Consider the following 12,865-nt stretch of genomic DNA (forward strand, 5'->3'; position numbering starts at 1 on the left):
CAGCTGTGAAGTGTTATGGTGTACGGTAGAGGGGAGATCTGGAGCTGGGGTGCTCAGGGCTCCAGGAAGCTCGTAGGAGTGCAAAGCTCTGCTTGCACTCATGCAGGGTACTACAGAGACTTCCTCGGTGCAGCAGCCTGCACTGAGGCATCCTGAGTGCCTGTGTCCCATGAGATGAGCACGTGAGGATGAGACTTGTCCCAGCAAAGATCAAGTCTCTTCTGGGTCTGCCCTCCCCTCCTCCCCTGTGCCATCTCAGCACAGCTTTTCTTAGCTCATCCAAAGAGTAAAAAATAGACCTGTTTTGAAACACAGACCAAACAGCTAGCAGCGGCTTTTAAAAAGCCCGTCTGAGCTGGCTCTGTCCTGCCCTCCCCTCTGGAATTGTGCTCTTAATGGGCTGGCTGCAGGCAAAAAAAATCCTGTGAGAGTACCATCATGTGAATAACCCACCAAGCGTTAAGTGCATTTCTGATGCTGAAGCCTGCAATCAGGGCTGTGAACTTCAGGCTTGTAGGAGTTGTGCTGATGGATGCATTAGCCAGTCATTAAATGCCAGGCAATTTATGATTGACAGCAAAATACTGAGGCAGCTGAAAGAAAGGCTTTGATGCTTTTTGAGGTTTACTGTTCTCATTTGGTAAGAAGGAAGTACACAGTTAGCTGATGATGGAAGAAGAGGCTAAAGGAAGAGCTTCTTCTGCACATCCAGGCACTTCTCTTGCTTCCCTGACCCTGCAGGACTCCCATCATTGCTGGGGGGCTGTTTGTGATTGATAAAGCCTGGTTCAACCACCTGGGGAAGTATGACAACGCCATGGACATCTGGGGCGGGGAGAACTTTGGTGAGTCATCCTTCTTCCTCCCACCCTTGCAAGATTGGTTCTATTTCCAGAGTCATGCCAGGTAGACATGACATTAGTTAGGGCTTTGCTTTGAGTGCTCTGCATGGTTTCCCTCACTTACATTCGTAGCTTGCAGTCTCAGATGGATAAGAGATCTACAACCATGAATGGTGGGAAATGAGGAGTTGCTTGGGGCATAGGACTCTCTGCCTTCCATGATCCTTTGATTTTCTATAGGGAAATATCCTGAACAACAGAGTTCTCAGCTTTAGTGTTACCAGCAAATGAGAGCACACCACTCATACTCCCCTGTTTCTTCCTGATCCTATTTTCTCAAGAATAAAGCTAAGATGTGTCTTATTCTGATGTCTGATGATAGATAGCACTTCAAAGCCATGAATTGAGGCATCAGTGCCTCCCTAAATTTGCAGAGTGCCTGCACCAGTAACTTTAAGGGCACAATGCAGATTGGTGTCAGGTATCATGTCTCCTTATCCTGGATTGCTAAGAGCTTCATCAGGCCAGACTGTTCTCACTTTGCAGCTGCAGCAATGCTGCAGATCAGAGCAATAGACTGCCTCTGAGAAGAGGAGGAGACACTTGATGTCAGAGAGGCAGATCCAAATCTGGCTTTAATAGCTCACACCTCTGGGGAGTACAGCTAGCAAGGAAGGCAAAATCTTCTTTCTTAACACATATAGCAGTGCTGTCAGCCATCCAAGGGAACAGATGCTGCTGCTTTGCAGTATCCCACCCTCTGCCTGGCACTGTTGTTTGCTTCACACACCTTTTTCCTCCAGCATATTTTATTTATTTATATCTCATTGCTCAGTCGTTTTGCTCTTCCTCATCCCTTCTCTCTGTGAGTGGGTGTGTTGCCACTGGTTTGACCCAAAGCATCTGCTCCTCCAAGGAAACCAAGCAGGGACTGACTGCAGCCCTCCTGCCTTCCTCGTTGGTTCGATAGCCCAAAAATAGTATCCAAGAAGGGAACTGTAGATGTAAAGATGTGCTGCCTCTGACCCGCTACACAACTCTGCTTGTTGCTGGTCTCCAACAGCAGCCAGCTCCAGGAACAGCAGTTCTCTCCAGGAATCTCAATCCCAGCAGCTCCTTATGCATGCTTATCGCTCATCCTATGTGGCATCATGTGGTGAAAAGGAGTTCGTGGCTTTGGAGCAGGCACTTTTTCTGTTTAGCTCTCTACTACCAACAGATCACAAAACAGGACATACAGAGCTGCAGAAGCCTTTATTTCATTTCTTTGTGCTGGTTCTAAGTATGACTGTCTGATGATACAGCTGCAGATTCATAGCTTCCCAGCTCCTGGGACCAGACAGACCATTTAGAGCAGCCGTTCTGCTGGCTGTGCCACCTTGCAACTGGGATCTCATCCAGCTCCCTGCCAGGAGCCCTGTAACTTTTGGTGTTGATCATGAATCACGCCACAAGCAAGCTGTCCTCTAACCGGGCCCCACTGAACAGCCAGGGAGCAGCTTGGGGACACCAGAAGATCTTACCCATACTGATAATTTTTCCAGATTTTTGGAATAATCCTTCTTGTCACTGACCTCAGCTCTTGCAAATGTGTGCATCTTGTTGATCCGCAACATTAGCATATGTGCTAGGCAAGGTAAGCTCCTGCTCTTTTGGGGGCAGATGATGGATGCTCATAGCTGTTCACTTTGTACAACCAGCCTTAGAGTCATAAAGATAATGACCCACTGCTGTCATCATTAATGCACAGAATTCATGGCCTCTCCAGTAATATTAGCAGTCCCATGAAGGGAAGTTGCACTAATGTGGGCAGTGCAGAGGTCATTGTGGGAGTGCAAAACTGCAGGATGGTTCTCCAGTGTGAACAGGGCTATATGTAAAGGGACTCCTTACTGTGATAGCTCTGTGCTGCAAACAGATTTTGAGTGTGTGAACTTCAAACAGATTGCAAGAAGCTTTTAAGTACACTTTTACAAGAGTTGAGCCTATGAAAGCCCCTATGGTAGTTGATTTACCCCAGTTTAATATGGCAGAGGATGAAATGAGAGGTAACACCATATTCAGACTGCTTTAAGGCAAGAGGGTATGACCTCAAGTTGTGCCAGGGGAGGTTCAGGTTCGATGTTAGGAAAGATTTCTTCTCAAAAAGAGCGGTAAATCATTGGCAGAGGCTGCCCAGGAAGGCGGTGGAGTCACCATCCGTGGAGGTGTTCAAGAACTGTGGAGATGTGGCACTGAGGGATGTGGTCATGGGCATGGTGGGAGTGGGTCAGCTGTTGGACATGATGATCTTAGTGGTCTTTTCCAGTTTTGACAATTCTATGACAGAAACACAAAATGCTGAAGCTGCCTCTCTTGTAGAAATCTCCTTCCGTGTGTGGATGTGTGGAGGTAGCCTGGAAATCATCCCCTGCAGCCGTGTTGGACATGTCTTCCGGAAGAAACATCCATATGTCTTTCCAGAGGGGAACGCCAATACATACATCAAGTGGGTGTTTGGGGTTTGCTTCATTTTTGTGGGGAATAATAAGCTGCTGCCTTGCAGGGAGGTGGGGAGGAAAGCTAGATTGAAAAAATGCAAAATACCCATGGGCAGGAATCTCATGAGCCATAGTGAGCTGGTACAACTGTCTCCCTTAGGATTTCTAGAGTGTTGAGAATATGACAGAAGTAGGACACCGACGCGGTTCCTTTCATCACCACAGAAATGAAGGGACAGGCTCTGCAGCTCTCTCAGCCCTAGCTACCGCAACAGCAAATGTTTTAGACACTAAGGTCATAAGAAAACATTTATAATGCCCTGAAAGCAGGCTGTCAACCATATCTGTCAGTACCCAGTGACCTTAGCCTGAGGCTGAGCGTGACTTAGCTGAACCAGAAAATATGGCTCCCGGTGCCTCAGCAAGGAGCAGACAGACTGAGTAGGAACATGATGGGCTGCACTGAAGGAGACCTGGTCTCACACCCAGGAACAGGGACTGAATCCAGTGCTGAAATAATGGCTGAGGTGGACTAAAATCCAGGAGGGAGCAGGTGAAGGCAGCAGTTGCTTAAGATGGGAAGGATTTCCTCCTCTTTTGGAGCTCAAGGATGAAGGCTGTTCCTTGAGTAAAGGACAGAGTAAAACACCAGGGGCACTCAGACATAATGCAGAGTTGTTTCCCAGACAAACTGCTTTTGTATGAACTTAGACACCAGGTGTTCCTTTTAGAGTCAGTTTCCTGGTAGTTCACTGAGCCAACAGGATTTATGAGGACTTAGGGTGTTGCAGCAGGGTTGCCACTGACCCAGTCCCTCTGCAGCTCACCCATGCGTTGCTTATGACAGCAATGTGGGAGGAGTGAAATCAGCGCCCCCCAGTTACACCTAATACAACATTTCCAGCAGTGTTTGGGGCAGGATGGGGACAGTTGAGAGTGCTGAGGTAACCCTGTCACCTCCCTTCAGAAAGACAGAGAGGCACAGACTGAGAGGCACAGGGTAGGACAAGGGCACAAATCTGGGTCACCTTGGTATTAGTTGTGAAAGAAGACTCTTGCAGATAAGGCTGGATGTGAGCTTTGGGTGGGCCTGAATCAACACCAAGGTGCAAGTCTTGGTGTTTGTTCCCACATTTCCTGTAAAACGTTCTGAGATCAGGAAGGCAGGCAAAAATATCCTGAGTTATGCAGAATGCGAGATCCAAATGTAGGCACTTGACAACCATCTTTTGGACAAGAGCACTTAAGCTACTGCAGGAAAATGGGAAGCACCATGGATCAGCAAGGGGTTGAAAAGCAGTCTGCAGAAATGTATCCATAGCATTTCAAAGCTGAGTTGTGGTTAACCTTCTGGTATCTCAGACTCAAACTTAATGCAGAAATATGTGGACTGAGTGGAGAAGCAGCTTCTGGCAACTCCGTGATGCTCCGTGGTATTTTTGATTAAACAGAGATGTTAACTAAAAAAGCAGGAGAGTTCTTACAGGAATGACACAAATGAAATATTTGCTTTCAATCTTTGGCATGTCTCGTGCTGGTTTTCAGAGCTCAATCCCATTCACAAAATACAACCTCGAGCCTGCCTGCCTGGGAGATGGTGCTTAAGAGAAAGCACACTTCTGGGTGGGATGGATGCAAGACATCCAGCAAAGCTTGAGATGGTGAATTCCTCACCCAAGATGTGGCAACTTAGGGTTGGTGCCTGGAGAAATGGGTAGGATGGGGAACATCTCTGGTAGTGAGGGCAGGACACAGGTGGTTTGTGTAAAGCCATAGACAAAATTGAGGTTGGGAGGAGAGCATCTTGGAAGAGCTGATGCCTTTTAGAAAGTGTGGGCATCACCTCAGAGGCTTCCTTGGCATCAGCTGTCTTTCATTGCCTCCTTCAGAAACACCAAGCGCACTGCAGAGGTGTGGATGGATGAGTTCAAGCAGTACTACTATGCTGCCCGGCCCGCGGCCCAGGGGAGGCCATATGGAAAGTAAGTGTCCTCCCTGCTGCCATCACCCTGCTGCAGGAAACCTGCCGCGTTGTTTCTGCAGTAACGCTGAATTAAATACTAATGGTAGGCAGAAGCTAATGAGCAGAGTGAATGAAAGTTATAAACGGGTCGTATGTGGTGCTAGTGTATCTCGATGAGAGAACCAAGTCATGATAAGGGAAACTTCCTCTGCCCATGTCCTGCCCTTGCTGTGGGTACAAGTACTTAAGATCCCACAGCAGAGTTTGGGAGAAAGTCCAGAGGTCTTGCTAGCAGTTGAGAGGCAAGAAAATAATCAGATTTTGGACCTGGCAAGGTGTTATTGGAAAGGAGTGAGTGCTTTATGTTCAGGGAGTTTGCCATTCATCCTTTGAACTGTCAGAAACATCTCCATATCAGGAAATGTGTATGTATTTGTGTTTGTTTCTCATTTTCTTATACTCTTTCTTTCTTTAGAAGATTTCCTTGGGATCACAGTAGAGTCCAAATCCAAACTAAAATTAATTCTGGCTACTCTTCCATTTCCATGCTAAATAAATTGCAATCCCAGAGATTAACCTATTTCCTCTGAATTTGTATCCTCTTCCCATCCTTCAGCATGGGATGAAGTAACAGCTCTCATATGAAGGTGCAGGAAAGACAAACTATACTAAAGGAAGGACTGGAAGTCATACCAGCTCCATACCAGCTTCAGCTGGCCCAAAGAAGAGCTGATGTTTGGGAAACACTACTCTGCAGTATGATACTTCAGCAGCAGAAGTTTAACCTTGATTAACATAAGAGTTATATCACCATGTGATTAACTTCTAGTGACTGAAAGCTGTATTTAAGTGCTTCTGTGAATCAAGGCCTTCTGTAGTTCTATAAACTAAGAGTAATTTATAATAGCATATATTAACTTCCTAGCACATTGCTATATTAAATTAATGCTTTCATTGCATATAATAGATAATATACATTGGTTTCTAATCATTTTTTAAATAGCTGTGCTTTTCTATAGACTTTTTCATTGCCTAAACTCCAGGCTCCTTGTTAAAATGGCAGTATGTCATCGTGGCACTTTACCACGTGAGATCTCCAAAGAGACAGATATCAAAGCGACCGACGAAGCTCATGCAGAGGACAGCAGGAAATAGTGCTGCTGATGCTCTTGTGTTTGCTGCTTGTGCATATCTGTTGGATTCTGGGGGGCCTTGGGTTTCACCCTCATAATCTTCACTGTACCTTCACAGCATTCAGAGCAGAGTGGAGCTGCGGAAGAGGCTGAAATGCCACAGCTTCAAGTGGTACCTGGAGAACGTTTACCCTGAACTTCGGTATGAATGCCTGATCTCCACCAGGAAGCCCCATTCCTGCCACCCCAGAAAGTTCTCCTTCCTTCCACTCCCACACCTCCCTCTTGCCCAGACACAGGCACCCCACCTCCTCCCTTGGGCTTTGCAGGAGGGCATGCTGAATTTTGTCTTCATTTTCAACACCACCTGTTCATTGATGTAATGTATTTTGTTTGTGATCCTGCTTTCCATAAGCAGTCTTAGCTATGGATTTCAGTGGTGCAGGACCTCGCTGTTATCAGACTCTCAATGCCAGGAGTTGATAACATGTATTTGGGTGATTCTGGCTTACTCTTAGCCTGATGCTTTCATTAATATACACTTCCTCAGCTGCAAAATAGTCCAGAAACGATTGCACCCGTTCTTGCAGTCACTGCCAGGAGTGACACAGAAAGGGTGCACAATTTCTGGAGCTGCCTCTAGGGACCTGCTGGTGCAGTGACTGAGTACACACTTACAGTGTGAGAATGATTTAACTGCTGTTTTCTGGCTTTTTTTTGCTAAGTGTGGCACTGCGTGGCAGCACTGAAAAGGAATGCCAGCGCTGTGCAGTCATTTTTTATACAGTTTCCCACTCCTGTAGGCTGAAAGCTGACCGTTAGCCTGCTTACAGTCCATTCCTTGCTCCTCTGTTTGCCTTGCACAGTTATTTATTATTCCCCTGTCAAAGGCTGATCATCCATCCCTGAATGCTGCTTCTGCAGTGTCCCTGGCCATGTACTACTTGTGGTAGTTTCTTGCTGAAACAGATCTCACAAGTCCTTATCTGAAGGTGAATGGTATGGCAACAACTTCTTCATCCCATTCCCTTGGAGCACACTACTTGCCAGAAGGAGTAGGGCCGTTTTTCACACTGTTCCCACAGGATTCCCGAGGAACTGCTATATCAGACTGGGATGATCAGGCAAAGGCAGAGCTGCTTGGAGTCACACAAGTCTGAAGACCAAGAGCTACCCATCCTGAGCTTAAATCCTTGTATCACCAGCAAAGGCACAGCAGCAACAGCACAGGTAAGAAGGCTGGAGAGTCAGGCTCTGTGGAGCTATGGGTTTCCTGCAGGAGGTGGGGCGGTCATTTCATCTCTTTGTATCTCAGTTGTCTGCACAGAAGAAGAGGGAAGTACTTTCCTCCTACATTTTTTGCTGGCCATTTGGATAGGCAGTCTTTGAGGTAGAGCATGAGAGGGTTGATCAGAGCTGGGACCTTCCTTGTCACTGTCCCTTGAGACAGTGCATACCTGCTTTAGCAGGGGGTTTGGACTTGATGATCTCTAGAGATCCCTTCCGACCCCTACAATTGGTGATTCTGTGGCAGCAGATCCAAGGTGATTCCCTCAGTTTACTAAATCCCTTAGTTGGATTTACCCTGCTGCCTTTGCTGAGAGGTGCCATTCAACCTTGGTAATCCACCTCGCTTTGCTGAAGGCCGTGGGCAGCAGCAGGGATTGGGGCAGAAACCCCAGTATAGGCTGGACCACCTATTTCTGCTAGCCTGAGCTGAGATCATGCTGCTGCCCATCTGCAGAGATCAGAGGAAGACAAAGAGAACTATAATTTCCTCTCATCTTTCAGCCTAATTTCTTTCAAAATGCACTGAATTGCAATGGTATTTATAACTTCATAGTCTGTGTTCTCTCAATGTTAGATTGCCCATTAAACTATTGAGAATTTAATGAGGATGATCTTGTTTTTTTTCAGTCTCACTGAGACAAGAAAAAGCAGTGTGAATCAGCATGCATTCTCCAAACCATATTCTAGGAAATGTTAGAGCCGAGAGCAGGCACGTGTGCCTTGCAGTGCAGTCACTGAAGTGGAACCCTGAGGACGTGGCTTCAAAATCTGCATTTGCTTCAGGCTCCCACTGTGATTTGGGGCATGTCAGAGCATTCTCTCATTGTTCCCACTTATAAAGCAGGGAGGATAACAATCACTTGCTTCTTTGGGGGTGCCACGAAGTAGTTGAATGTGCAGTGGTGTGCTCGCTTCCACTTAACTGTACATCCCTAATACCAGCAGCAAGAGGAGCAGACTAAGGAGAGCAGGTCATCACGTTTTGCAGGGGCAACTTTGCTGAAGGAAAAAAAAGAAAAAGGTGTTTTCTCTGGGCTCGCATCGGGCTGCTTCTTGCTAGGCCTGGGGGCTGCCATGCCAAGCCAAAGGTCACATTTTAAAATAATTTCCTTGTTTCTGAATGATGCAGAATAGCAGTGACAGGTGCCTGCTCGAATGACACTAAAGCCTTGAAAAAGAGTCGCATGCCTCAGATGTGGGTTAGAGTTAGCTGAGGCTGCAGAGAATTGCTGGCTGCAGTGTGCAGCTGGTAGCTCAGCTTTCCCAGTGCATCCTCTTACTCCTTGCTCTGCCACCACTTCAGCAAAAGCCGCATTGTCTTTGAGAGGGCAGAAAACACTGGTCTCAGTTTCACCTCTTCTGTCTGTTTCCCTGTGTCAGTGGTCAGCTCGCAACCGTGCTGGTATCTCTGCAGCCTGGCCTGCACTCCTGCAGCCATGTTAGCTCCTTAAACAGTTCTGTTCTTAGGAAGACTGTGGAGCTGCCCTCTTGACCACAACAGAGAGGCTCTGCCACTCTTACGGCTGAGCACTCAGTGGGGCAGAGTTTAGAAGATACCGTAGTTTCTCATGGGGGGAAAAAAAGCAGTATTTTTCATCCTGACTGGCAGAAATAATGGAAGAGATGGGGTGAGATAAAAATGTGCATGGCCACTTGCCTGTATTTTAACTCAAAGCTTTTAATGCATTCTGCAGCATTTGAGTGTCTTTCTTTTTTTGTCTTTTTTTTTTTTTTTTTTTTTTTTTTTTTTTCCCCAGACTTTCTTAATTTTAAGCATTATTTTCTCTGGCTTTCATTTCGGGCTGAAAAGTGACAAGACGTGATTAGAAGTGGACAGAACATTTTCAGCAGGACTCGCTTCCATAAAAAGCCATTCTGTCAAAATAGAAGAGTTTTGTGGAAATCTGTCAGTTTAGGTAAAAGAGTAGCGAGACATCCTGGGGGCAGGGGTGGGGGATCCAATATCAGTTGTTGAGCTGATGCACATATCTAGCTTCGTAGGCCCAGCTTCTTAGGATGAAGAACTTAGGAGGAGTGTTTAAACCATCCGTGTGTCCCATGGAGCCTTGTTGAACGAGCAGATGATGCTTCCTTGAGGCAAGATGAGCAATGGGATGGCATGGGCAGTGCCTGGCCTGGAATTAAGTGTGGAGGACCTCTGGGAGAAGCACTTCTCTGTAAGATGTCCCTGAAGCAAGGTTATAGAGGCCAGGGAATCCACTCCTTGAATTATTTGAGGTATCCAACACAGACACCAGTTGCTTGCTGATGCTGAAGAGCCTCACAACCACAGGTGTGCTATCAGGCCCTGTTCTGAACTAAACTATGATCAATTGGTTAAAAATGTAAAATAGTTTTCAAAGCAGATTGTAGTAACATGGGTGCCAAGAGCAGGTGTTGGAATTCACCCCTTAAGGCTTGGTTATTCACAGATGCAGGACTAATTTGGCACAATTTCCCAGAATGATGGTGTGCACAGTTGGAATGTCTGGAACGCCTTCTCTGTAGGATCAGGAGAACTCTGTTCCATCTGACAAAGAAGAAGTTCTTGCCAGAAGGCCCTTGAGTTGCAAAACGTAGCTCTGAAAATGAGTGCTTGTTCTGTGTGGAAATCTTGGGCAGCTCTTGCTGAGAAACCTGTGGGCAGGCTATTCAGAAAGACAGGCTCAATTTCTATTAGCTGGTGGAGAGAAGTAGGCTAAGAAGCATTGGATGCAAGGAGGACAGTGTGAAGTCCCTGTAGATCTGAGTCTGCTGTGCAAGAATATGCTTTCCCTTCTGAGTGGCTAAGGACCTGAATGAAGCGTGATTTGTATTAAAGGAATTACTGTACTGTACTGTCTGTTTTGAAGTCAGAGGGTGAAGTTCAAAAGTCATAGCAAATCAGTGCTCGCAAACATTTGGAGTTCAGTCTTGTTGCAGGTGAATGAGAAAAACAAGATCTTATGAAGTTAGCCTGAAGAATTTATTAAACATAATCAACAATTAAACTAGAAATGGTGACAAAGCAATCTGTGATAGTTTCCTGGTGGTCAAACCCTCTCCTGCTTACTACATGCTTAATAACTGAGCTATCTTGATTTGTACAAAATGCTACAGGCATATAGGAGTGTTGCTTACCTTGCTGTGAACATCAGGGAAAGGGATCTCTCAGCTTCCAGGAATAACCTAATCCTAACTACAGCCCAGTTCTGCCTATCTTTACCTTGTGAACAGTTTTCTTCTAGCTACTCTCAGGGACATTTGCTTTGGTACAGCGATCTGCCAGTGACAGCTGCAGATTTAGAGAGACTTGGAGCATCCCTAGTGACATGTCCTGGTGCCTCTTGAAGCCAATGAGTTTTCTGATTGGTTTCAGAAGGGGCAGGATCCAGGCCATAGTGTTTGCTTTCCAGGTTGAGGAACTCCAACAATTAACCTTGATTTCTCATCTCCTTTCTCTCTTATTTCTCTTTGCAGGAGTGGACGTACACATACAACCACCAAGTCCGTCAGCAGCAGCTGTGCTTGTCTGTGTATACCCTGTTCCCTGGCTCCCCAGTGCTCCTGTCACCTTGCAAAGAAAGTGACAACAAGCAGGTGAGCCCTTTCACTGACCCCCTATTTTCTTTGAAGCTCCCTTTCTTGCAGCATAATATCACTGCACATCAAATCACTGTGATATGCTCTGACTTCAGGGAAGTACAGTCAGTCTGGGGGCACAGGCTTTACCCTGTTCAGCCCTTTACCTCTTAAATGAGTGCGTTGATAAGGATGTCTATTAGTGCAGGTGGTGATCTGGATACTTATCTGCAGAAGTCAAACTGAAACTGGCAATTTAGTCCACATGGGCTGTCAGTCAGCCAGAATAGGCTAACGTTTCTCTGCAGTTAATCATTGAGCTGGCATTTGAACCAGTGACCTGGAGAAAAAGCCATTAGCAATACATTATCTTTCTAACACCAAGCAGAGGCTGAGCTTAAATGAGTGCTTCAGATGGGAGAAGGGCTCAGCATGTCATCTGCTTGGCATAGGCTGGGCAGACCTGTGCTTCCCTGTGTCAGGCCAAAAAGTCTTAGTGACAACTGTCTCTGGATGCTGAGCAGCATAATAAAAGCGTATTGAGGAGGAGGAAATTTATTTACCGCTGTTTCTCCTCTGGTGTGTTTTTCAGCAGCAATGGGGTAAAGTTGGGTCACACCTTGAGCACATAGCTTCACGCTTCTGTTTGGACACTGAGACCATTGGGGACACGAACGAGAGCACCAAAGAACTCGTCATCAACCCTTGTGAGAGCACAGCCATGAGTCAGCGCTGGGACATGGTGATGTCTTGATCTGCTTGAGAACTTATCCAGCTGGGCTGGGTACTGAGACTTGCTACACACAGCCGATATGCACCAGATAGAGCTCAAATGCAAAACCACTGGGGAGCCTTATGTATTATGGGTCAGGAGAGGAATCGATCAAATAAAAGCACGGTGCTGCAGGTTGAAGAACAGACATTGATTGCAAGGCACGTAGGTGTTATTGGTCTGTTGGCAATCATGTGTTCCAAAAGGGATGGCAAGAAACCAAAATGACATGTTTTAGAGGGACAATGGGGCCCCTGGGATGGGCCTTGCCGAAGTTCAGTGTGTATAGTATTTATTAATCTCACTGGAAGAACAGATAGAAGAGCCTTGGATACCCAAAGGAGACTTGGATTCAGCAACACAAGCATCTTCATAGCTTTGGGGAGTGAGGCAAGTGCATGAAGAGGGATGCGCCAAGGGCTGCTAAAGTATGTCACTTGGGAACAAGTGGAAAACGTTATCTTGCACTTTTTATTGCTGTGATTGAGTTTGTCTTCTGATAGCACTCTGAGTGGAGCTGTGTTGTACATTCAGATGTTTATTTGATTCACGGATATGTATAGGCACACACAGGACAGTCATTTGTGGCTACGGCCAGGAGCAAACTGGCAGGTAGCAGAGTTGTCCTAACTCTGTGCTAACTGGAGTGACTGAATCTCCAAAGTCCAAGCAAACAGAGGGTTCAGTGTGTGAGCTGAAAGTATACAAACCACTGTGAAGCTGGGAGCAGAATTATTCCTGCTCTCTGAAGGCCATGGGTGAACCTCGGTCATTGAAACTCCCCTATAATCTCACTATGTATCTCTCGCTGCTTCATGTCTGGA

The 12,865-nt window shown here is 46.3% G+C and overlaps 1 protein-coding gene across 2 annotated transcripts in view; it reads left to right on the top strand.

The window, feature by feature from the left end:
- GALNT14 (polypeptide N-acetylgalactosaminyltransferase 14) overlaps window positions 1-12,044 on the top strand; it is a 63,243-nt gene extending 51,199 nt beyond the window's left edge. The window contains exons 9-15 of one of the 2 annotated variants that reach the window (XM_042888337.1): window positions 742-845; window positions 3,204-3,330; window positions 5,212-5,304; window positions 6,537-6,620; window positions 7,504-7,648; window positions 11,168-11,287; window positions 11,862-12,044. In XM_042888337.1, the coding sequence (XP_042744271.1) occupies window positions 742-845; window positions 3,204-3,330; window positions 5,212-5,304; window positions 6,537-6,620; window positions 7,504-7,648; window positions 11,168-11,287; window positions 11,862-12,023 (835 nt within the window). In that variant the 3' untranslated portion in view covers window positions 12,024-12,044. The remainder of the gene's footprint in view (window positions 1-741; window positions 846-3,203; window positions 3,331-5,211; window positions 5,305-6,536; window positions 6,621-7,503; window positions 7,649-11,167; window positions 11,288-11,861) is intronic. The other variant, XM_042888348.1, reaches the window with a different exon arrangement.
- The last annotated feature ends 821 nt before the right edge of the window (window positions 12,045-12,865 follow it).

This window comes from Lagopus leucura, unplaced genomic scaffold, assembly GCF_019238085.1.
Source record: "Lagopus leucura isolate 7727_CA_CO unplaced genomic scaffold, USGS_WTPT01 Super-Scaffold_73, whole genome shotgun sequence".
NCBI classification, from domain to species: Eukaryota; Metazoa; Chordata; class Aves; order Galliformes; family Phasianidae; genus Lagopus; species Lagopus leucura.